General features: G+C 38.2%; 1 protein-coding gene across 3 annotated transcripts in view; it reads left to right on the top strand.

The window, feature by feature from the left end:
- Positions 1 to 26,375, top strand: part of GNAS (GNAS complex locus) — a 130,677-nt gene that overhangs the window by 73,138 nt on the left and 31,164 nt on the right. For all 3 annotated transcript variants that reach the window (XM_056507344.1, XM_056507345.1, XM_056507346.1), the window contains exons 3-5: positions 9,643 to 9,697; positions 9,781 to 9,900; positions 23,109 to 23,206. In XM_056507344.1, coding sequence (XP_056363319.1) covers positions 9,643 to 9,697; positions 9,781 to 9,900; positions 23,109 to 23,206 — 273 coding nt within the window. The remainder of the gene's footprint in view (positions 1 to 9,642; positions 9,698 to 9,780; positions 9,901 to 23,108; positions 23,207 to 26,375) is intronic.

A 26,375-nucleotide genomic window follows, 5' to 3' on the forward strand; every position in this document is an offset into this window, starting at 1 on the left:
CAAAATCAAGAATCTTCTAGTGAGTGGTTTAGAGATCAAGTAAGACACCACTGATTTAGAGAAGCTATCCTACCTAGAAATTTGCAGAGCAGGTGTAGGGTTTATTTCTTTTTCATGTCCTTAATATTGGCTGTATAAAATACTTCAAAGAAATCCTAATTTTATTTAAAGTCACATATTTGCAACACCTTATATCTGTACAGAATAGGCATGTGCACAGCTTTGAGTATCAGAAATAAATGTTAGACAGGAGTTACTGCACTGTTGAACCTCTTGCAATTGGACATGTATGAGACAGGTAGGAAAGGTTGTAGTACTGATGTTTGCAGACTGCAACCAGAGGCATCCTATTTAAGAGTGTTACTAGTAGCTAAATTTTTGGTGTACTTAACTAATCTCCCTGTTTCAAAGCAAAGTGTGATGGGCAGAGGTGACTCAGAACTGTTAGAGAAAAAAGAAGGGCAAAATAAAAATTTGTGGTCATCTTGTACATGAGAACCTTCATCATATTTTATCTTCAAAGGCTGTGGAAGAACTTACATCTCTAAGTTTACATAAGCATAACTGAGTTCAACTTATGGTAAATTTAACTCTCAAAGCATTTATAACTTAATTGTTCAGTGGGAGAATGCTGTATTTTCTCCATGTAGCATAGGCCATGCAGCATTCTTAAAGGTTCTGGGCATTCTGGCCCCCATCCATCACAGTACTTAAACCATGAGTAGCCCTATTAAAGTTGATAGAATTACTCATGTGCTTAAAATTAAACATGTGCTTAAGTGCTTTGATGGATTAGAGCCAAAGTTGTCAGCACCTTGCTTTGTTGTGTGCTGTGTTACACCTGCCTCTCCGTGCCCTGGCTTGGGTCTTCAAGGGACACATTTTCAGATTTGTTCATTCCACTACTTAGCTGCTCTGTGTCCTAAAATTGCAGTTTATGTGCACAGCCATAGTAAATTCACACATGTCTGAAAGTATAAATACACAGCTATAACTCTTGAAATCTCTCAGGCCTTGACAAATTTCACAACATTTTTTTAATGGGTGTTTCAGAGGAAATTTATGCTAAGTCTTTACATGGAAATGTGACATCCGTAATGTTTTTCAGAAAACTGTCTTTCTACTGAAATTTGTATTCTAATGAAGTGTACAGTGGAAATCACCATTTAGGTGTGACAGCACATTCTTAAGAATGACTTCTTTAGAACTTCCCAAAAAAAGAAGATCAGTAGGGGCTGTTCTAGTTTCTGCTGATAATGCTGAGTCTGTAATTCTTTAAGGCATATGAGGAAAGTTGCATAAGCCTGACAGCCCTTTATCTTTGAAGATAACTGTGGAAATCTTCCTTAATTCAGACTTTGTCTGTGGTAAAAATTCTGGGTTTAACAGCTGTGAAGGAAAGACTTAATTCAGTGAAAGCACTTCAACACTGCTGTAAGAAAGTATGGTGAACAAAGAATTTAATGTTAATATCTCTCTGAAGTGTTAACTTTCAGTGACAGCTGCATAGTTTAGTAAACAGTTCCTTTGTTCCTGTCCAAATAGTTCCCCCTGATTTTTTTGGGTCTACATCACTTGCCTTAACTGCTTTCCTGTTCAGATTGTCATTATGAGCTGCCAATACTAAATCCTACAGCATTTACAAAATGTTAAGGGTTTGGGTCATTGAGAGTTTAATGGAATTTTTCAGATGTACCAGGGGGAAATGGTGAAATACATTAGGTAATTGCTTTTTATTTGAGTGAGGCAAAAAACCTTGCCTTTTGTCACTGCTAGAGGCAACCACCCTCCAGATCATCTGTCTACAATATCACATGCCATAAGTGTTTCAAATGATAACAGAGATCATAACCACTAAAAAAAAATCAAGGGATTCTCAGGACCAACCATTTTCCACCTGTCCCATCAGTGTCTTCCCTGCTGCATTGCATCCTGCTTTGGCTGGTCTGTGTTTACACTTACTTGGCATCCACTGTTCCAGCCATTTTTATTTTAGGGCTTCTTTCCATTTAATATTGGCACTTGGCCAGCTGTGTACTTTTTCAGCTTTAAGTAGCACTGAGGTCATCAGCCATTATAGGAGCTATTCCTCTCATTCTTGTGCATGAACCCCTGAAGAGCTCTGGGATGTGATTGCCTTCCCTTCAAAAGCTCATACCCAGTCCTGGCTGAAGAAGTTACTGGAATGCAGGCATTTGCAAAGCCTGGAGCCAAGGACACTCATCAAATTGATGTTTCAAAGGTTGGATAAAAATGCTTTGAAAGTGAGAACTAAGGTGACAGCAGGAACCCCCCAGAAGGCTGCTGTTACCTGCCTGTGTTTGAAAGCAAAGGATGAGGTGATGCACAGCAAATGGCCCAGATTTAACAGCAGGTGCTGTTCATCCACGTGGATGCAGTGCCTAGGCACTATACACTCCCACAATAGTATTTTTTCTGAGCATGCAGCGATGCAGGAGAAGCCAGGAGCTTGGTTCTGCTCTGAGGATTGGCTGTACAAACAGCCAGCCTGGAGCAGCAGAGGGGACATCCTGAGAGGTGTCCTGTGCTGTGTTTCAGTGCTGCTGCACAGATGGGCAAAAGTGTTTAAAAAAATCTGATGGACAATGGACATTTCCTTTATTCTGTGTTGATAATGGCCACATTCACAATACTTATATAAATAACTAAAAAGGTCTCTGCTTCCTGACAGCAGTTTGATTGTCTGAAATAGTGAATTGTACAAAGCAGGATGATTCAGCAATTTGACTTTGAGTCCTCCCGTTCCTGCTGGTTCTGAGGTGTCCTTCTGGACCAGAAAAGAATCACAGCATCCTCTGAAGACTCTACAGCCTTGTTAATTATTGTATGGAGTGTCTAGAGAGAATGCTCAGCTTCTGAGGACACCTTTTAGTGCAATATGCTTTAATTACCTGCACTAAGAGCAAGAAAATGACACCGGTGTGTTCCCCTCTGAATGCCTGGGGAGCTACAGGCAGGGTTTGCAGTTTACAGAGGTGTTTAATTGCTCAGCAGGAACTAAAAGGCCTTTGTCAAGCTCGTACATCACAGAGCTCTTTGTGAACAATTCTATTTTCATCTCTTACCTAAACTATTGCTAGTTAATTAGTGGAGGTAAATGGAGCAGGATAAGCAGAGTTATGCTTCTTAATATTGTGTCTGTGATGGTCTCTTTGTGCCACTAACAGGTATAAAGGGACTGTAAACCAGTTAAACTGGTTTTATGTAGGAATTTGCAAAGCTGAAGGGGAGCCTCAAGGTGGCTTAGAGCCAGAATAGCATCTCTGTGCCACATCCACCTGGGCAGGTGCTGTGAGCCACGTGCGTGCTGCCAGTCCTGAACTTCATCAGGAGCAAAGTCTGCCCACAGCCAGTCTTTGCATCAGGATATCCAAAGAGGCAGAATAAAGTTACCCTTTAACCTTTGCACTCTGGGTATCACAGGGAGCAGAGATAAAATAAACCTAAAAATGGAGTTTATTGCATTTATATTCAGGGATACCTTTTTTAGAGTTTGATATAATTTCATTGTGGTGCCATTCCCAAAGATAAGAAACAAGTCACATCTCAGCCCCTAACACTGATCAAAAATAACAAGATTCCTGTTTTCACAGAGATTATCATGTGTTTTTTTTAATCAACACTTCAGTAATTTGTGCTTCGTGACTTTTAACTTAGAGAATGGTTCTGTCATTCCATTAATAGAAGGTATCTGTGCTTGTATTTCTTATCCTCTGTTCATGTGTTTATGGCTGCATGGTAAGATGTGCATGTTACTCATGGAGAGAAATATTGCAGTGTATTAAAACAAGGAGTGGTAAAGCAACTTGGAGTGCTTTTCACAGTCTTTAAAAGGGAACTTGTTTTTGTATTTTTGTATTGTCTACTCTATACATTGTATCACATATTGTGTGAGAAAGTGATTATGCTTCAGGGGATAATTGAACTAAGTTCTCCCAAATAATTTAGGTCACAGTTAAATCTGTCCAACATAATCAATTTTTAACTGTGTCTTTAATTCAAAGTGTATAATGACAGAATTATTCAGCCTGTTGGGTTTTTCTTTTTTCCAAAAGCTGTTACTTATTTACAGAGAAAACAAATAGTTTATCCTCATAGGTGTTCTTTTTTCTGATATTATTTCCTCTCACAGATCTCTGGTAGCTAAATGATACAGGTGTTGATACCTGGAATTTTGGAGAAGTTAAACAGAGAGTTTTCCAAGTGAAGTAGGTGTTGGTGTAGGAGGAAGAAGATCATCTTCAACCCTGCTGTGGTCAGAGTTACCAGCACACACAGACTGTAAAGTGCTTTTTAGGGTGCATTGTGTCAGCCTTCTGTGCCTTGGGTACCATTTCACTTTGCCAGGTGCTGACCAAGAACAAAGTATTAACATGGTTAGAAAATCTCTTTCAGCTCCACTGCAAGTGAGGACCCAAGTAAATCCTATTTCTGTTATAAGCTGTGCAGAGTCCCTGCTGTGGAGCTGCTGAGAGGCAGCTCCTGCCCCATGGCACTGCAAGGGTTTGTCCTTTCTGGGATTGAACTGTACAAAATAGAAAAATCTCTTTGAAGCTGGCTGAACTACTGGGGTGTCTCAGCAGTGTGATATAAAGGTGTTGAGTTTGCAGAAGATATGTAGTGGGTTGTGCTATTGCATTTTAGTAGTTTTGTCTGTAAAATTGGTACTTTGTCACAGGTGTAAGATGAATTATTTCAGCCTCACTCTGAATACTCTAGGCAACTATTTTTCCCCATTTTCAAGTGCCTCTAACTCGGCCTCTGCCCTCTTTGCTGTTCTAGCTATTATATTTTGAAGTAATTGCCATGTTCTGTTAGAAATAATCCAGGCTAAAACAAATTTATCTTTTAGTTGAATTGTAAAGTACTGCAGGATTTTTGTCATGTGGATTGGTAGCAAAACCTTAATTGAATTTCCTTTCTCATGGTCTTGTGTCTGAAGATCTGGACTGCACAGCTCTGTTTCTCTGAGGTGGATTGGCAGGTAGTGCTCTTAGTTTCCATAAGGTTCAGTAAATAAATTTTAATGCAGATTTTATGGAATATTTATTAAATCCATCAGCATGTTTCAATGCATCAAAGACACTTTATTTAGATGAATAGGCATGTTTAAATCCCACGTGCCTGTGAAGTGCATGACTGCCTGTCAAAGAACTGAGTTGTATTTTAAAACAAAATGGATCTGTTAAGTTTTCACTGGCTGTCAGTGTGTAATTGATGAGCTTTTGAAGGTGAGCAGAAGGGGACAGCCCATGGCTGCTTCCCTGGGCACTCACATTTGCTGGCAAAACCTGAAAAAGCAGGGATGTGCACCTGTGTGAAACACAACTGTGTCATTTTCTACCATCAAAAGTCAGAGGCAGATGAATTGCTTTGTAAGATTTCCATTCTGGCTCTTCCACTTGCAAATTGACTCATTAGCTGCAGAGCTTTGCCTGGGGAAGGGAAGCCTTGCCCTGCTGCAGTTGTTGTGTCAGCAGGTTCAAGAGTCAGTGAAGTTTGACTGCTTCAGAAATAAAGGTAATTTATGCATTACACCAGTCCCTGAAGGTGATAGAGGCTGGGCTGTTTACAGCCTTGTAAAGGAGACAAAGCCTCTGTATTAACACTGTGTGACTACATTTTAATATGCCCTATTAAAATCTATATATTCTCCAGAGCTGCAGAACTCTCCAAGGTTTCCTAACGTGTATGCACTGACCAAAAAATTCAAATTTGTTTCATTTTAGGAATTAGATTAATGGTATAAAGATTTCCCATCATCCCTGTCCATCCATCTGTGCCCTCCCTCCTAATTCTTTATCATATTTTGTTATGAGAATTAATTTCAGCACCCATTTTAAAAATTATTTTTCTACCTGAGAGATGCAGAAGGTTTCAGGGTGAACTGAATCTTTATCCTCTGGAATGTTCTTTTTAAACTTGAAGTATTTTTTCCAAGTAATGGTAATTTCTATTATCTGTAAAGTAAACCAGAAATGGACATTAAAATTAAATTAGTTTACTTTCTGATAATCTGTTTGTTAATGTGTTCTTTGCATACAATTTTATAAACTTTGAGTAAAAATGTTGCCTTTTTAATAGTAAAGCTCAACCACAGGTAGGGAAGTTCTTTACTGTATACTGATTAGGCTGGTTTTCAAGGAATATTTGATTTTTCTGACCTTTGATGTCATTCTGATTTAATGTTACTTGAATTAAAATGTCATCTTTTTTTTATAGTCCCTAAAATAGACTTTATTAGTTTTCCTGAAAGCTATGTGCAGCTTTTCTTTGGCCCATTTAAATATTGAAAACAGCAGGATTTGAGATTTTTCTTCTAATCCTCAACTAATAGAGTTTAATGCTTTGTTTGGCCTACCTTGCACAGCCTAAGCAAAAGTTTTAAACAAGATTAAAAATATGACCTTATTAACCCATGACATCTAAAGATACAGAACAGGCCTGCAGAGACATCAGTCATTGCTGAGCCAGGAGAGCATTGGTGCCATTCCCAAACTACTCAGGATGTTCCAGAGGAAAACATTTTGGCAGCCCAGCTTTTTTTCATTTGTAGTTTTGTGCCAGCACCTGGGAATAAGAAAGAAAAAAAGGAAAGAACCTAAGCTGAATATTCAGTCTTTGTGGTTGTGGAAAATAGAAGTTTGAGTACTGCTGGAAATTTGAGGTGCAACCTGACTGGGTTTCTAAAAAAAAGGATAATTTGGCAGAACAATGGGATGTTGCTTTTATGTGCTTCACCTCATTAGTCCCTGAGTAAAGTGGATATCACCTTTTTGGATTTCTTTGGTTTTTTGTGAGAAATTAGAGTTGTTTGTAAGGTGCTGTTGGATGGTTGATTGATGAACATGCTGAGTTCCAGAAGAATAAAGTGTCTCATTGTCATGGAAAGTTTATGTCTAGTAAACATTACAAAACACAAAATGCTGTGATACATTCACTGCTGTGTAATAGGATTCCTTGTTTACTGGGCAGGCTATAGGGCCATGGCAACAACACCAGAAATAGGAGCTGTGAGTATCCTTGTTGTAAAGATGATGATGGTTATCAAGCACTTTGTTAATTGCTGCAGGTTAACGTTTCTCCATATTCATTATCACTTAGTAGTGAGAGGATCAGCCAAGAGGTGTAAATGTGGAAGTTTGACTGAAATCTTTAATTAAAATAATGAGGTTTATTGTATGGCATGGAAGAGACAGGTCAATGTGCACCTCATTGATGCTTCAAGACAATTAATAGCAAGTGTACCAGGGAAGAGAGGATAAAGAGAGTTTGCTTATAAACAATTCAAACTCCCTAAACTTCTCTTTTTCTACTAATACTCCAAACCAAAGCGAAATAACTGCTGATTCTTTAAAAATACTGGTACCTTGCTTGGCTTTCTGCATATCAGTTGCCCTTTTGATCTAAACAGGGCAGAATCTGGATACATAAGTTCAAGATCCAGCTGAAATTTGGAGGCAGAATAAAAGCCAGACAAATTGCTTACACTGTCATTGATAAACACTTCCCACTTTCATACCATTATTTACATCTTTTTAATAATTAAACATGATTTTTAAAAACTGAAAGTGGATGGTGGTTTTGCAACCATATGTGCACAGCTGAAAACCAGAATATTTGTGCAGCCTGAGTCGTGGTTGTGGAATGGAGAGTTTGTCAAGACCTGGGGCAATAGAAAGCATTGCAGTTAGAAGGAAGAGTGAAAAGCCCTCAGTATTTTTCTCTCTTATGCTGTCTAATTTATTTTCCTTAATTTGGTGCTTTTGGTCTTTCTTGGCTCACTGCCTCGTTCTCATCAGCAGTACCAAATCTCTGAAGCAAAATCTGGTAATTTTCAGGAGTGAGGTAGTCTGTAGGTAGGTAAAGTCTAGGAAAATACAGAATTTACATCTGATTATTGATCATTCAGTTCTCTCTCTGCATCAAGCTTCACTGACCTTCCTGTCCCTGCCCCAAACTTCTGAGGACATGTGGTCAGTGAGGAGCTGATGTTTCAGGATAATCACATTTGTGTTTGTTGTTGTGCTGCTGATTCAGAGCTGTTCCCTGCACAGCAAAGTCATCCTGAGCACGATGATTTGGTGCTGCTGTTCCTCTGGAAGAGCAGCCCTGGCATTGCAGCCCTGCTGTCACAGCTGGGAATGTCCAAGCACATCCTCCCCACCTCTGGCAGAACAGTGGGGCAGGCATGGTGATGTTTCCCTCTGACCCTGGCTTTTACAAAAGTTGCATTAATTTTTCACTTGATAGCTGAAATTCCCACCACTCCTGGATGTCTGTGTCTGCCTTATAATTGAAGTAGTGCTTTTTTATTTTTTTTCCCCTGCTGTTCTTCTGCATTCTTGATTGGTGACTATGCTTTCAGTTTCATTTTGGTTTTTGACTGTGAGTAATTATAGAAGGGAAAAAGTGATAAAAAGCATTTGCAATATGCTTATTGAATTAACTCCATAAAATGAGGTTTTCAAGATGAGGTCTGTATGCTGAAAGTGTGAGTTACTATCTTGAAAAGGGTAAAAAAAGGAAATGCTGTTGGTACTTCACAGTCTCTGGGACACTGTGCTGGAAAATGTTAGTTTTCAAAATGAAAAAAAGTTATATATTCCATAATCAAAGAGTCCTGCAAAAGCAGTTCAGTGATGATTAAAAGGTCACTTAGACAGTTTAGCTGGCTTTTTTTAGTAACTGCATGGCTAACTTGGTTTACCTCAAAGTAGTGATTTTATGCTGCGTCTAGGAAGAAATCAGTAATGTGAAAAATTTTATCATAGTGCTTTGCAATTAAGTTACAGTTTAGAGGCTCAGTGCTAGTAGTACTTTTAGGGTGCTAATTCCTGGTTATACCAAATGTTTGATCATGCATTTCATTTGATTGCACTATTTAGCATTGAAATTAGCTGTTGTCAGATTTGACACAAAATGCAGTGCAAAGGAGCAGAGACAAGGGTTTGCACTGTCCTGCTCCAGCCTGTTGGGCTGGTGGATGTGCCTGCAGTTAATCCCAAATGATAGTGCTCATTCTGAGTGGTTTTCCAGCCTATTCCTCTGCCTGTAGTCAAGAGGTAATTTTATATACTGGGGTTAACCCTTTACTGTTCATGTTTCACATCCACACTGATTGAATGTCTTGTGTCAGGCTGAGTTCTCTGCTCTGGCTTGTTCTGTCAAGGCATCATTTTTGTGCTTTAATTTTTTTGTCCTTTGAGGTTCTTTGGTCTCCTTTAATTTGTTTCTACTTTTAGTAACTGACCCTTTTTTCCTTTCTGTTTGTTTCCAGTGTATACTTTCCTAAAGAACTTTCACGTATGTCTAGTATTTTGCATTCAAATGAATCAAAATCTGTTTGATTCTGCAGAATGTCTTAGCCCCAGTATAAGGCTGTAGTAAGTTTTTATTAAAGCATAATTAGACACTGATTTTTTGGATGCAAATAGATGTTACTGCTTAAAATAGATGCATATAGATGTTACTGCTTAAGTAGAAAAGTTTCAAGATAGACTCGTTTAAATATCTACCAATACAGCTTTGATAGAATATTTTTCAAGTTCATGTTCTGTTTTAAAAAGCTATTCTGCTTGTTTGGCTTATAAATGTAATGATGTATCTTTTTTATTACAGGGAGAAGAAAATGAAAATTCAGGATATTAAAAACAATATTAAAGAAGCTATAGAGGTAAACTTATAACCAATTGTTTTTTAGCTATTCCAGGTGGCTATTTAGACTCTCTGCAATATTTTACTTGTGTTTCTTTGCAGACAATAGTGACAGCAATGGGCAATTTGGCACCTCCAGTGGAACTAGCCAATCCAGAGAACCAGTTTCGAATCGACTACATCTTAAATTTAGCAAACCAGATAGACTTCGATTTCCCTCCGGTGAGTAATTCATGGCTGCAGCCATGCCTTTTTGCAAGTGATTATATTTCAGTGCCCTGTAGTAAATATTTCCCCAGAACAGTGAGCTGCTCTCTGGGAATTACTGCAGTAGGTGCCTTTGGTGAGTGCTAATCGAATTTACAGCAACACAGCCAGAATATTCCAGCTGATCCTTCAGAACATGGAGACCCTCGTCTGCTTTTTGTGCCCTGGGGAAATAATTAGCCACAGAGTCAAGATGGACAGTGCTGGGTTTAAAGTTTGGGTGTTGTTGGGAATTGCCCTGCCCAGAAGGAGTGGAGATACACACAGCACTCTCTTGATGGTTAGCTGGTGTTTAATGATTTCTCCCTTCTGGAAGAACACTGGAGCTTTCCTGCTGATTCTTTGTCAGACTCAGTGTCAGGCAGGCTCTCTGCAGAGCCTCCACACACACATCCTTGCCCCAGCCCTGGTTAATCTTTGGAGGTGCCAGCAGTCCCAGAATAAATGCATAAAGGATAATTTTTTAGTTGATGATACAACTTTGTGCCCACTCACGGTGATTAATTTCTCCTGTATCTCAACCAGACTTGTAGCAGAAGCCCATGAAAATACAGTTTGCAAACACTGAACACTGAAACACTGAGAAGATATTTTTGTTAATTGCCATGAAGTAACTTTTACTTGCTGTAATGCAGGAGTGGTTCAAAACTTGCATTTCTCTCTCTGTGCACTGTTCCAGGGGGCTGAGGGGAGGAATTACGATGATTTATCAAAAATCACAATCCATTTACACCAGAATTCTGTGTCCAGCAGTCCCAAATGCTTGAAATGAAAGTGCAAGTGCAAATAGTAGTAAGATATGGGATAGTTTGCACCACAGCAATTCTTAATTCAGTTTGTAATTCTTGATATGTAAATATTATTGAACAAGCTGGTCTGTAAGACCAACAACATCTACCTTCTTCAAATGTTGCTGCTTCTAGGAATTTCTCTGCTTTGGTCAGTCTTTATCAAAAGTAAAATAACCAACCAACCAAACCCACATGCTTTGTGTACAAGGCAGAAGTCAGGTGACATTAGCAGTTAATGGAAATACTGCACTGTAATCTTCAAATCATTTTCCATGTTGAACAGGCACAGAGAGGTTGATGGAGGGGGGTGTATGATTCTCTCTAGCACATAAAGTGTAGTCATTGTCATTTTGTCTTAAAGCATCTTAAATTTGAGATTTTGAGGTTTTTCACTTCATACCTCTTTAATTTAGACATTTGTCGGTGTTACTCACAGGAATACTCAGTCCCTTCATGGATGATCTCTCCTGCTGGAGGCACAGAAAAATTCATGCTTTGAAGATAGTTTTAGGAGAATATTTGAGAGAGAAGACAGTGGTTCCTTGCTGCACTCTCTGTGCTCCTGCACTGGCTGTGTGCCCACAGCTCTCCCACTGCCATTGTTTGTGCTGGTTCAGGTTGTGATCTGTAACAATGCTGCAACAAATTCCTGTGACCTACCTCACACTGAAATACTGGATTTTCCTTCTATTAGAAAACTGTCTCAGAGGTCTTTTGTTTTCTTCCATCCAATTGGAGTGCAGTGATTTCTTTTCATTTTTCCCTTTTTTTTTCACTGAAAGCAAGGTGTAATAGTGTGACTTACAATGTAAATAATAATATATCTCTATAAACAATTCCAAGTTCAGTGAAGAGTCTTTGAGGTGTTAAATGACACACAACTTCAGGAATAACAGTGCTCTAATAAAACTAGTTTTTCTTCTCTGAGCAAAGGTATTGTCTTAAATTTTTAAGCCCTGAGTCTACAGAGGTTTAGGCGTGTGCATAACTTTGACTAGTGGCTTACTTCATTGGCATGATTAACTGTTTCATATGTAAATGTTTGTAGGGCTGAGGTTTTAAACTGGATATGCATTAGCCACAGATGCTGAAGGACTATTGTTGGCTCTCTCAGCCCTCAGTGATTATATAAGTTAACAGGTCTCTGATTTCTGAGTTTGTCAGAATGTAGGTTGTAGTCCTTTGGTACCTGGAAAACTGAACCTGCCTTTTAATTGCATGATTTAAATCAAGTTAAGATCTAGAGTGTCCCTAGATGCCAGCTCTCAGTGCATAGTGACAGAAATCACAATCCTTGAATACTGCTGTAAAAATAGTTTTGATTTTGGTACAGATTAATTAAAAGTACTTTGAAGAAAAAAATAATTTTATGGAAGCAGAGAGGACAGCCTTGTGCTAGTTATGCTTTAAATCTAAGGAAATCTTGATCATCTGCTTTCTCCTCCAGTACACTGGGGGAAGAATTTCATAAACTGGCAACTAAACTTTTTCCTATATAGAGTATTGATTGGGAAGAAAGGAGGGGAAGTTTTAGCAATGTCAGCCCAGTGTAATTCTGTCTGGCTTGAGCTGCAGAATTTGCTTTCTGCCTCTTGCATTTTCTTCATGGGAAATCACCTTTCAGCTGTCTTGAGGACATGCTTTTCTCAGTGTAGTGTTTGATGCTGCTCTCTGCCCTAGGAAGAACACGAGGGTAGGGAGGAGGAGCACTCATGTCCCAAGGGGATGTTCTTTGAGGGCTGCAAGTACTTAGGGCTATATTCTTAAACACAGGGCTGTTCTGCTTCCCTTTAAATGCCCATTCTTCTTTTCCTAAACATTAATTTAGATAGTTCTGCTGAAGAGAAAGCACTGACACAGAGGTCAGGAAGGATTGTGGGATTTCTTCTCCAGCTATAATATCATCATCTTCAAAAAGGAGCAGTTGGAGTGAATTTTAAAGTAGAGGCCAAAATCTGTGTTGACAGTTCCCTGTGGAACAGGTGGAGCTGAAATGCAGATCTCCTAACAGCAAAGGTTCAGTGTCATGTGAAAGGCAGAAGAAAGTCAGGAAGAATGTATGGGCTTTACAAAAGTGTAATGCTAATATTGGGATCTGGCCCTACATGTAAATTAGGATTCAAAGAGCAACTTTTGTATTCTGATATTCTAATTCTTTTCTTAGCCTGGGTCTCCATCTGTTTGCTTTGCAGTTTTTGACTTACAGGAAATGTGTGTCATTTGTATAGACCATATTGTTTTGAATTAAAAAAAACTGGAAAACAACAGCTTGAGTTAAAAATAATGTTGGTACAGTGTAATGCTAGGTTAAACATCCCCTTTAAAGCTGAAAATTTACTATGTTGGGGATTATTAATTCAGCACAGTTGGTATTAAGAAATTAAATTTTTGAATACAAGTAGTAGCATATGGAGAAAGGCAAAACATAGTACTGACTGAAAGAAATTCTGTCCACATAATCATGCTGGTGTTTTAAAATATTGCAGTTTCTAGTAGATCAGATCTATAGTTGAGGCTTTCAAATGGTATTTCCATCATGATTGCCCTTTGATACATTTAACTCAACACAACTGTATCTGTGTGTTTTCAGTGTCAAAAATCAACCTCGTAAGTAGTTTCAATAAATCAAACTAGCTGTATATCTGTCTCCAATGTCAGGTGATGTTGGGTTAGCTGGGTTATAAAAGTGATATTTTTATTCCTGTTCTGCATACCAGACAGTGGTTAGGATATTTTCTCCATCCCCAGTAATAGTGGCCTTCTTCTCATCCCTTTCTTTTTGCTCTTACTTTTAGAAAAGGGAAGGAAATGTTCCCATTTTATCAACATTTCACACTCCATGATCAACCAAATTGAACCAAGCAACCAAATAAAACCTATTTACTTTGGATCACAGACCATTTATAATTCTCTGGTTTTAATGAAATATTCAAAATAGCTGAGAAGGATTTACTGCTGCCTATTTTTAATTGATCTGGACTCAGCTGAGGAAGATGTTTCTTGAAAATACCATACTAAATTCAGAAAAATGGTATTCAGAAAGTAGTAGAATCAGAGTATTAGCTATTGAAAGGCAAAATATCAGAGGAATGACTGCAGCCTGTGGCTCTCTAGGCTGTGGATGCTTGGAAGAGATGCTGATATTGTCTGCAGGTCTCTTGGTTTCAGTTTAAGTTTTATTACACTGCCCCATTGTAGTTATTTTGAATCTCCCACTACCACTGCTGCTGAATGGTTTTATTATGGTTTCTGAGTGGTGTCCTTGAGCTTTCCCACACTCTGGCTTCAGCCTCAAAGGCAGCTCAGCATCCTCTGTGCCCACAGCCAGCCCTTCCCTCCGCTCCACACCGGGATGTGCCACCCTCACTGGGCCAAAAAAACCTCCTCTGGGTCCCCAGTGTAAATCAGACCATTGAACCAACCAGGTTAAAAATAACCCTGGTAACCCTTACTCCTGCTCTCTTCTATTTTGGGGAGATTATTTTTAACAGGGATCAGTTTTGAGGTCTGATTTACAACCTGGCCCATGGGCAGTGTGGTACAAAGGAGGTGGTGCTCAGTGTGATCCCTTAACCTGCAGCAGGGTCAGAGCAGGACTTTGGAGTTTAAAATGGTTTTGACACCAAAATCTTCAAGAAGGTAGTGAGTTATTAGAGTCTCAGGAAGAAAAGATGTGAGCTGGGATCTCTTTGCTGCCAGAAGTGTTCCTTAATTATGTAGGCAACAGAGGAAAATTATCTGTCCCTATAGATAACCACCCTGATGGGTATAATGAGAGATATATTATTATTCTTGTCTAAATACATCATTGGAGAAGAAGAGAGCTGTTCAGGTTTGACAGCATCACTTACTTTATAAAGTAATGACAAACATACTCACTGCAGTGGGGGACATTTCCCATGGGGATATCTCCAATGTCACAGATTTTGGGGTGTGAAAGGAGGCAAAACATTTTCTTTGGTGAGGATACTCGTGGGAAGGTGGGAGACAGAGCCTGGTTTCTTGGGTGTCTACACAACACTGTGTGCAGTTTGGATACTTACCAGAGACAGAAAATTAGGGGCTTAGCTTTTTCTTGTACAGATTTTTTATGATTTTGAGCAAGACACTTCAATGTCCTATTTACCTGTTTTTTGTATCCTCTATCTTGTTATGTGTAAAAGAGTGATGAATGCATATATTTGAGATTAATCTTGAGGTGCAAAACTAGTAGAAAATGTGGATATGTAAAGTATTTTTGCCTCAAGAATGTTAATGTTGTCCAGAGAAAGGAGTGAGAAGTTTTACAGACAGTATCAGTGATGTGGTGCTAGATCTCTGAAATAATCCTTACTTACTCATTTTGAAATCTCTGTTATCTTATCTCACTGAGCAGCTCCCTCTAAATGGGCTTCCAGATAATCCAATTGAGTTTACCTGATCAGAGTTTAACAGGAACTTATGTAAAACTGGTTTTCCTATCCTTTAATAGCAGAATAAATTCTTGAGTACAGTATAATTAAAGAGTTCTTTTGAAGTCTTCTTTTAGTACAGGGTCTGTGAGGCAGGCAACTACTTGATTTCATTTCTGCTTCTCATAATTGAAAATATATAACTTAATGATTTGCAAATGAATCTCCTGAAATCTCTGGTTTTTTTGTCTACATGGATAAATGCCTGATAGGAATGTTTTACTTTTGTGTGTGGCTAGCAATATCTAGCAAATTTTGTTAGTGCTAATGTATTTATTGGAAGTGGCTTGTTTTTTTATTTCAGCCCTTTGAATTCTGCAGTGCTTTCACTGAGGTATAGACATAATTCTGTTGAAATCCCACAAAGAATTTTCTTAAATTGGAGAATCTGCAGCCCAGGACTTGAGACAGTGGGCATTATATACATGTTTTTTCTGCAGTTGCTTTTGTATTACAAAAAACCCTCACCTTATATTTTACTTTACTACTAATTTATTTGATTAGTATTTGAAGCAAATGCTGATGCTTTGTTCTGAACTTGTATTTTTATCCAGTAAATTCCCACCATAGCAGACCATATTTACAGATTCAGAAGTTCATGTGACTTAATTTCTCTTGATACATCTTCTTTGTTTTCCTCAGAGCAGTCTTAAAGAACAAGGACAGATTAATTCAATTTATGTTGAAATAGAAGAGCTGTCAGCTGAATTAAACAGGAAATAGGCATAATTTAATATGGAAATTCTTAAGCATTTTCTGGTTTTAATCACAGTAAGAGACTATCACAAAATATTGGTGTATGCATAGATGAAATAAAATTATACCTGTGAGCCTCCCTGGTATTACAGTGGATGCAGCCACTGCCCTGTTGTGCTCAGCTGACTGGTCAGGGTTTTCAGCTGGTCTTTGGAGAGAACATGACATTTCTTCAGTGTTCCAGTAAAATGTAAGATTTTTTTTAAGCTCCTGGGAAACAAGGGTGTCTTTTACTCTTAAAAATAAATGCCAGCAATTAAACAGAACTTTCAATTAATTTGTTTTAAGAATATTTGAGCTTCATTTTTTCATGTAGAATTTATTGTGAGCCTGTGAACACTTCTATGAGTACAGATGCTCTTCTTCAGAAAGACTGGAAGAGGGTTAGTGAGCTGTCCTTGGGATTCATGTGATTTTGAATAAAGAGAACTATTTTATCTTACACTCTTTTCTGTTGGTGGAAGTTTCTGGCAAAAAGAGGCTTTTTGTTTCCAATGTGAAAGGAAGCAGCAGTTTAGTGTGGTCCCAGGTGTGTGTTCTTGGCACCAGGTAAGGCAATAAGGTCATTTGATTTGACTGTTTAAGCTTACTATATATTCATTAAACAAAGAGCACCTAAGTGGTGTAGTATGAAAGACATTTTCCAAACCCTGAAGGAAATTTCTCAGAGTTTTATTAAACCTTCTTTCTTAGATTGAAGTCTCCAAAAATAGCTGATGGTTGAACTGCTTCTGTCATCACTCTAAACTACCCTGAGAGAGCTGGGATGGGGTAGAAAACTTCTTTGTGCCTTTTAGGCTATCAGGAATTTGATCCATTAATGAATTGCCTTTCTATGTACAATACACTTTGAAGAAGCAGAGGAACACTGATTATTTGGTTTAAATTGCAGAGAATCTTGACAATATAGGGAGCAGGCTTGCTGCTCTCACCCAAAGTGAGATTTTCTCCCTAACTATCATCAGGAGCTGTGTTCTGGTATCAAGAGATAAAGTTTCTGTGGTGATTAAACTTCTTGTGAAAGCAGAAATAAAAGAAAACTGATTTGATATTATGTTAGTGAGGATTTCTAACCAAAGGCACATTGTAGCTTATGGGTATGGATTTGTGTGTTGGCACATTTCTCAAATACTGTGGTGTTTTGAAACTCTTGACAAAGGGGAATAATCTGAGTTCAGTCTTGATAGAAGTCTCCCATTGGCCAGTCCTTGCAGCCACATCCAGTTTAATTTGGACTACTAGAAGTTACCAAGCAGAAACTCAGAATATTTCAGCACCATTCTTATTTTCCAAGCATGAAAAGCTATTGATAATGAGACTAAATCCTTGCTGAAAATATTTCTGACTCAGTTATGGGAAGTGCTGAGTGCACTGGGCCTCTCCCAAAGAGTTTTGTATTCAGCTCTGGACACATGCCAGTGACTGGAGAATATCTTCAACTATTTGTAGGTATGCAGTTTCCTTTGTGATATCATCAGCGTGTTTGCCCTAAAATAGCAAGCAATAATTAACACTTGTTCACACCATTAGGAATGCAGATGTTTCCCTATTCAAGTAAGTGGCTTATTAAACTGTCTGATTTGACAAATTTAACACATTCTGGTGTCCCAGCCCAAACTTGGGGAGAATGAGGAGATGCCATGAGTTCCCTTCTCTGAGCAGCCATACAGGCAGTAGTGATCACTTGATTTCATACAGGAGCAGTGAGAAATAAATCCATTTGGTGGGTACTCACCTATCCCAGGAGGAGGAAATCAGCTGGTGCAGTTTGTCTTGGAATGCTGTGTGCTGCCCTGCCATCCCATGACCTTGCCTTGCTGCAGTGCCTCTCTTGTGGAATGCAGCAGGACTGCCTGGCTCCCAGGAAGGGAGACTTGTGCAGAGTAGGTCTGTAAGGGTTTGAAAGCAATGGTCAGTGCTGCTTTTCAAAGCTGAACACATTGGGAAGCAAAGTCCTCCAGGAGACAGTTCTACAGTTAGATGCTGGCTTGGTTTGACCTTTAATCATTAGATTTGTCAGTCAGTGACCTATTTAAAACTCTTATTATGAAATGTGCAGCTCCATGGGACAGTGAACTTTGCCCAGGAATTGAATCCCAGTTTTAACCACAACATTGTGTAATGGTTGTACACACCTTTTAGGAGGTAAGGTTTTTTCCAATGCCATTGACTTTTGCTGGAATTAGTAAATAAACTGTTCTGTTGAAGGATCCACCCTATATTATATTTTACAAAGAAAAGGTAATGTTGCATGTCCATGCTAAGTTTCCTGTGAATTTGGTGTCACAGTGGCATGGACTGTGCCAATGTTTTTCCCTGCCAACATCCTAATGCCTATAAAACATTGCTTCATAAACATTTTTTTAAAGTCTCTTGAGTATTTATATATCTGGAGGGAACAAAACCTTGTAGACAGTATGTCCAGTTACATTCTTCCATTTTCTACTAATATTTTATCCTTTTAGAATGCTTCTCAAAAGCAGATCTTGGTTCCTTTATTTTTTCCCAGGCCTGGAGTTTGTCTCTTGAGGATTCTGTTTTTTTAACAACCAAAGTGCTCAACCCCCAAGTTCTTTAACACTTTCTGTAGTTTAACCTTGAGCAAAAACACTGTTTATCTGCTGCCATTTATTTAGCTTGCTGAAATTTTCCAATGTAAGTAGGTTTTAAACTTGATTAGACTCTGCATTGCCCCTTTTCTAATCCAGAATTGTGTCAGCAAGATCTTTCTGGAACAAAGAACTGTTTTCCAAGCATCCCTTCCACATTTCCACTGATGGGTTTCTTTTCTCTAGAGGTCTGCACAGATTCCTGTAAGTGAATACAAGTGATTTACAAATGTTGCCTATTGACTCATTGTATTGGGAAGCTTTCAGCAGGTGGAGAATCTGTCACCTCATAAATAAAACATTAATAATGAAATACATTTCACATAAATGCAGCTTTTTAACCATTGTGGTGTTACAGTATCATGAGACATGAGGTTTCCCCATCAGCAGCAAGTCCTAGTCCTTGATCCTTCAGTTATCTAAGCAGGACCAGAGAAGGTTTACCCAGAGAGAGCATTTTCTGAGGGTTTTTATGGTTTCCCAGAAGTGGAGTCTGTTCTTGGGGATTGTGCCCAGAATTCAAGCTATGCCCCAGCCCAGCCTGAGCAGACTCAGTCAGGCCCTGTTTGTTCTCTTCAGATCTGTGTTACATTGACATTCCTTTCCTTGAGTGCTCTTCTCAAGGATTTCTCCCTCTTTAGGGTTATGTGAATGTTTTGGGATGTGCAGAGTCTGGTCTAGTGGTGAATAAATGCTGCAGTCCTGACATAAAGCTTGTGAGGAATTCACTCCTCACCTGCCATGAGGAAGGTGATGCCATCCTGTCACCACTTCTGTTGACTTTTGCTGCTTTACACAGCTCCAGCTGTACTTTAAACAGGATCTTGGGTGTGTATTGTGCCACTGCAGCATTTCATTTTTTTAATGGAAAATTACATAATTTGATTTTTTTCCCCAAATTTAAGTATGCATAGGGTAAGAATGGATAATATGATCATACACTGCCAATGCTATGAATCATTTGGAACCTAACATTCAAACCCTATTTGTTTGTGGAATGTCATCTCAAACCAAATTATTATTGAGTATTATATGTTTATTTTAGCTGTTTTATTAGGAGTTCCATTTTCTAATGCAAGAGAAACCTGTGTTGATGCTGCTATAGAATCTGTTATATTAGAATGTGCCAGCAAATGAACCAGTGTTGTGGAAACAAGAACCAGACATGTAAGGACTAGTTTTCTGGCTACTTCTTTTCAGGAAATTTTCCTGCTACTTCTGGTTAATTTGTTTCCTAACTCATTATTTTTAGAGCTCTCATACAAATTATACCTATTTAACTAAAAAAAAAACCCCAACCCTTTTGCTAACTTGATTTTTCCAGTGGCCTCTGAAGCCCCTGTTTTACCTAAATACATAACAAATCTTGTGGTTTCACTTGCCTTCCCTGAGAGTAGCCCCAGGCTACATTCCATGACTCAAATGGGATGCTGAGGATTTCTTGTGTTATTCCTTTTCTTAAATATTATTTCAGAGCTGTGGTTAGTGTAGGTGTACTGGGGAGGAGGGAGAATCTGGGGTTTTTGCAACCAGCTACTATGTCTTAATCCCAAAATCAGTCACTACAGTGAGGAGGCTTCTCATAAAGCAGGAGATGAGCTCTGCAGGCCTGGTTCTGACTTTGTTGGGTGAACCTTCCTGGCTCACAGCTGTGAGAGCTGGCTCAGCATCACTCCCAGTGTGTACAGATGTGTTTGATGTGGCCTAAAGACAAAAGGTTGTGTATTAATGAAAGCCCTTCATATTTGACCATCTCAAGTCATGTAGTTCACTTTTTAAAACACAATTAATACAAACAAACAAGAAAAAGAGAGCAAATCTAACAGCAAAAACCCATCCCAAAGAACCCCCCTGTGTCTCAGTGCAATGATCTATTGCTCTTTACTTGTTGTAGACCCTGATTTTGAAACCCCGAAAAGAAGTTCAAAGAATGTAGAATTAAATTCTTTTTCCATCCCACATGGACAATTAATAATGATACTGAGAAGATTGCTTAAGTATTGCTGGTTATAGTTCAGATTAGCAGGACAGGCATAAGGGCAGTTTTAAATATTTTATTGCTAATTTGAACTAACAAGGCACAAACATGATCTTTATCCCATTATTGTAATTCTTTAGAACACTGGGAGGACTCTCCTAAACAATATGTAACTGTTCTGGAAAACTAAACCCTGAGCTTTCTATTATCAATGTGTTTATGCTAGGGCCAGGAACTGGTTTTATTTTTCATCCATTTTAAGATCTTATTGCAGGAATACTCCCCATGTAAGGCATTATGTGTTTAAAAGATCTTGGAAATAATTGCTTTATATCAGCTTTCCACCAAAGTGTCATAGTGAGAAACAGTAATGAGGAAGAATTTTTGTGGCAGAATTTTACAGTGCTATGACTTTTCCTATTAAAGCACTGACTTTTTTTCACTTCATATGTACATTTTTTTGGTGATGAGGAATGTTTTACTGCTTTTTCTGTAAACTTACCTTTGCCTAGTTATTTGTCCATTGAATCAGCTGCTGTTTCAGCAAAAAAAATTGTACAATTGCTGATTTCATTTTTCAATTTCCCAGCTTTGTAGTCATAAGTTGAGTGAGCCATATGATGTTCTGTATTGAACAACTGTTACTTTTTTAAAACAAATACAGGAACATACCCCAAAATGGATTTGGTTCAGATATAGTGAAATTGCAGATAATTCTCCCTCTCTCCTTTACTTTCTCTTCCTTCTCCCTTTTGCTTTAGAAAGATATTTTCCTCACTGTGCTCTGGTGCAGTTAAAGGTGACTGACAGTCCCCCAACTGCCAAAAAATTGGAAATCTTCAAAGTTCAATATCCAGTGAGCATATTTCAGCAGTGGGAGACAGAAAATGGAATACTGGAATTAAGATTTTGATTCATCTTCTATTTTCTTTAATAGCAAAAGCAAATGGTCATGCAATCTGTAAATATTAAAAATCAAGTAAAATCTTCTTACCTACATCTGAAAGAAATTAAACTGGTCTTCTTGATCATGAACAGTTCATAAAAGCAGAGAACAAACTGACATCTAATACCATATATAAACATCATAATATCTTTAAAAGAAATTAGAACAAAATTTGGATGTGTATTTTGTGCTTACTCTTTTTTTTTTGTGTATGTGCAGCTAGGGAATACTTAATAGCAATAAAAGGACAATCAAATTTGCATCTGATGCACTGCTTCCATCATTGGTATTCATAATTGTGTGATCACACAAGCACATGTGCATCTTATACCTGCCAAGAAGAGGATGTTCTAAAAATCAGCATCACTAAATTTAGTGTAAGATGTCCTTTTTTGCATCTTTTAGATGCAATTTAAAGGAGTTGCTGTTCTGCTGCAGTTCAGGTGGTAGTTAAGAGTCTGGTAGAAATGTGAATATTTTTTTTAAACTCTTTTTAAAGTGAAACTTTGGAATGTGTCCTCTTCCTTTGTACTACATTGATAGTAAAGGAATGTGAGAGACTGATATCCCAAGAGATAGAGGAACATTGAAGCAGCAAAAAACCACATTCTTCTTCTTTAAAATAATTCTGCTGTAAAGAAAAAGGGTGGGGAGACGCAAAATATATGCAACAACTATTTTGAAGGTCTTGTGTTGATCTGGATTAAAAAAAATTAATTATTTGCCACATAAAATCAGAGTGAAAGTATTTTACCCAAAACACTTCAAAGCTCTGAGAGATAGGCAAGGAGCACCCCTGGTTGTTGATAAGAGGAATGCCCACAGTGGTCTGTGTGTATTTTAGTCACCAGGCTGCTGCTGTTCTTTCTCAGTCTGTTCAGAGTTCTTGCCTGATGGCCAGGAGTTCAATCCTGTGTTGCACATGCACTGCTGGAGCCAAAGTGCATCTTTCATGTGCAAAATGAAAGGGCTTTTGGTTGTGTTGTTAGCTGGTGTTACAGGTTCAACAAAACCGAAGCACTGCATTTTTGGCTGTCTGCTTCATATCTTGGCTTGCAGTTTTTGAGGCTGAGACAAAACATGATCTAGCCTTGTATCACTGTCTTTCTTCTGTAGTTCAATGTCTTTTTACTCTGTAAGAATGAATTTACGAAAGTGGTACAGAGTTAAGTAAGATACAGATGTCTGTGTAGTCCCTGAAGATTCTGTGTAACTTGCAAAGTCATGTAAAACTTAATTATCATTATCATTCATGCAGGAATTCTAGAGAAGTAGTGTTTCATTGAAGAAAAAAAATCGACAGCCACAGAAATGTAAAATACAGTGACCCCATGAATTAAAGAACAAATGTCACCAAATAGCATAGATTATTAAAAATGACAATGAAATTGTCATTTATGAGACATTAACCCTTCTTACAGTAGATGGTTGGATTCAGTCAGTGATTGAAAAGCAGATAAGTTACAGAATTTAAACTTAGAAATCTAACTGAACTTGTAATAAGGTTCTAAAGCATGGTTAAAGATTTTTGTTAAATCTGCTCCATTTCCTGCAAAATCAAATAATACATTACTATTTGCTGCTTCTCTTCATCTCTAACCCGCTTCCATAACTGCTGTTTTCCCATTTCAGGAGTTTTATGAACACACAAAAACGCTTTGGCAGGATGAAGGTGTGAAAGCCTGCTACGAGAGATCCAACGAGTACCAGCTGATTGACTGTGCACAGTAGTGAGTATTGCTGCTCCTCTCTGTGACTGGAATGGCAGTGCTGGCTTCCCCTTGTCCCTGGAAAAGGAATGTGTGGTGCATAATGAATGCTTGGTAATCAGCTGTTCAGAGAGGTGGGACAAACTGATGTTTAATTAGACAGTATCTACATTGAAAACTTCATAGATGCTTTCAGAAAGTTTTAATAAGACCCCTTAAAGAAAGGACAGTTTTGTTGTTTCCAAGGCCAAATTTCCTGCCTCTTCCACTTGGCCCATCCTTCCCAGATGTCAGCTTCAGGTGCTGCACAAGGTGCAGTGAGTTGGAGAGAATGTTGGTGGGAAATAAACCCGTTTGTCACTTTGGTTTCTAGTGCAGTTTATTTAACTGGAAACAAAGAGATGGGAATGACAATCACAGGAAGCAGCCTGTGGCCAGTCACCAGGGTTCTGCTTATGTGCCTTCATGCACATACCTGAGAAAGAGTCATTGCCTTCTGGAATTTATACTGCTGGGGTAATTATTATTGTCTTGAGAGTCTGCTGCATGTTTGCAGTTATTTAGCACAATATACTGTGGCTCAGGACTTTTTATGGCAAGGTGCTCGAGTTAATTGTGACCATTCCTGGTACTTTTGTTGTGCATACTCAAGAATTGCAGGACTTAAATTTGAAATATTATTGGTTAAAACTGTTCTTTGTTAGTTTATATTCTCTCTACTTCTTTTGGAGAAGCTGAAATAAAATTTAATGGGTCAAGAAAATGAAGGTTTCTTGTTTCACATGATGATGGCAACTGCAGTTTGTCTAATGCTGATGAAATAAAATCTGTAAGGTTCTTCTTTTGTTTGTTTGTTTAGGAAGACTTAAAGGTAAATCAACAATTAGCTCTGTTTGAAAAGAGACAAGAGAGATAATTTTACTATGCCTTGCACAGCTCCAGGTCTGCAGGAGCCTCTTTGAAGTTTTGCCATTGTTTCCAGAGTGAATTTGTTTGATGTGTAACGATGTCTTTTGCATTAGGTGACTAATGTTTGATCATTTGGCATGGAGCTTTTTGCAAGTTCAGTTGCTACAAAATAAAAAAGTATGAAGATTTTCACTTTTAGACAAGTATCCAGTAAATTTTGTGCTTCTAGTGTAAAATTGATAGAAGTGAGGAAAAGCTGGGTTTGTTTCTGGTTTAGTGTTTTTTAATATCTTCTGTGCTGGGAAGAAGGGAATTGTTGAGCATTTAGAGAGTTTTGTGTTGCCCTTTTTCTGCCCTGAATGCACAGAAGAAAGCTGAAATTCTTATCATCCCTGGACATTGACTTTTCCATGGATCAGCAGGGGAGGTGGCCCTCATGATGGCTTTACCATCCTGCTCCATCTAGTGGAATACTTAATTCTACATCATGGGCTGTTGAGCCAAAAATAAACTTTGAACATTGCTGACAAATCAGATTTTTTCCCCTAAAGAAAATAAAATAAAAATTGCTGTCTCCTTCTAAAAATATTTAATAATTCTAATATTTATTCAATATGATAGTAACATATATGACACTTGCAGAAAGAGCTTTTTAATTGTTAATTTTGATAGTTCTTGTCGTTTCTGGTATTTTTGATCATGCAGTGGTGATATTTTTAATAACAGAATATGCATAGTAGGAATTTTTTAATGGCAAAATATTATATTATTAAATACTATATATTTATATTGGAGGTTAATGTCACTTTGAAATGCTGAACTTGTTTTTATCACATTAAATATTCAAGGAACCTAAAAAAAAATGCTTCCTATAAAATCTGACTTTATTGATACCTTTAAAATAACCTGGTGAGCCCACACTAACAAAAATGTGGAAAAGGCAAAATACAAAATGTATCTGAGATTATTAAAGGAGGGCTGTTGTAATATGAATGTGCAAGTTACTGTTGTAAGTGCTAATAGAAGTTAAAAGAGAGTATTGAGCAAACTCTTATTGGGGCTGTGCATTCTTTTAGAGAGGAGTTTTGGGTTCTGAACACTTTTCCCTTTTGAAGTCCCCATTTAAAGCAGGAAAATTACACTGGAAATAGGAGATAGAAAAGCAGCTTTTCTCTTTCAAGATCAGTCTGGCTTCCAAAAATCCTTTCTTGTTCTTGAAAGTCGAGTAAAATCTTAAATATTAATAGATTCTTTGTTCAATGATTTGCCTTAAAATTTTAAACAATATTTATTGTTCACAAAAATTAACGTTTTAGAATTGTTTGTAAAAAAAATTTAATTCTTTTCAACTGTCATTTTTTGAAGGCTGAATCGCTTAGTGTAAAGTTTATCTTGGTATGGACTTATTTAACATCCTGAATTTTTTAAAAAGGAGGTTTTGTCAGTGTTGTGACACAGTTTTATATAGGAAGCTTTGCAAGGAGGATGTGCTGAACGTTTAAAAATCAGTTTTGTCTGTCCTTTAGCAGTTCTGCTTTCCATGGATGAAAGCTGGTTCAGCTTAGCTTCCAAGAGAAGGAAAAGTTTTCCAGGATTCAGGGATGGAGAATCTGGAAAAGAAAGATGCTGGAGAGATGGCAGCTTAAACTTGTGCAGAGTTTGTGCTGAGGAAAGTGGGAATTTGCTGATGTGTCAGGAGCTCTCCTGGATGGACAGAGCATGAGGGAAAAGCCACTTTTTGCCTCATGTCCATTCCCAAGAAAGTGGAAACAAATGTAATTCTAAATGTTTTATCTCCCTAATTCCAGTGTAGGGGTTTAGAGTCCAGAAATGGTGGTTTTCACCTGTTATGGAGCTGTAACTTTAAATGTACAGTACTTCCTTCTACATCTCTACAACTTCAGTGTCTTCCCATAAGAAGTGACATTATTACACACTCTTATTGTTGCTCCACCGAGCCTCTGGTTGTGTTGGCTGAGAAAAGACAGCTTTACCAAAAGCCACAGGTACCATCCTGGCTTCCCATTTCCCTGCAGTTGTGATCTCTGAGGTGTGAAGCTGGGAGGCCTGGCCAGTAACCTCATCTGCTGGAGAGCCCTTGGTGCCCTGCCCCGTGTCCTCAGGCTCACTGGCTAAATGCAAATGTCACTTCGGAGCAACCCTGTTCATTTTGAAAGAGTAGCTGCCTCTGCTCGTCATGAGCTTTACTGTACTTCCTGCCCTGGCATATTTTACAGTCTTGAGGGGCTAGAGAAAGGAAAGAAGGCTTGTTTCCCTTTTC

Source organism: Oenanthe melanoleuca, chromosome 20 (genome assembly GCF_029582105.1).
Source record: "Oenanthe melanoleuca isolate GR-GAL-2019-014 chromosome 20, OMel1.0, whole genome shotgun sequence".
NCBI lineage: Eukaryota > Metazoa > Chordata > Aves > Passeriformes > Muscicapidae > Oenanthe > Oenanthe melanoleuca.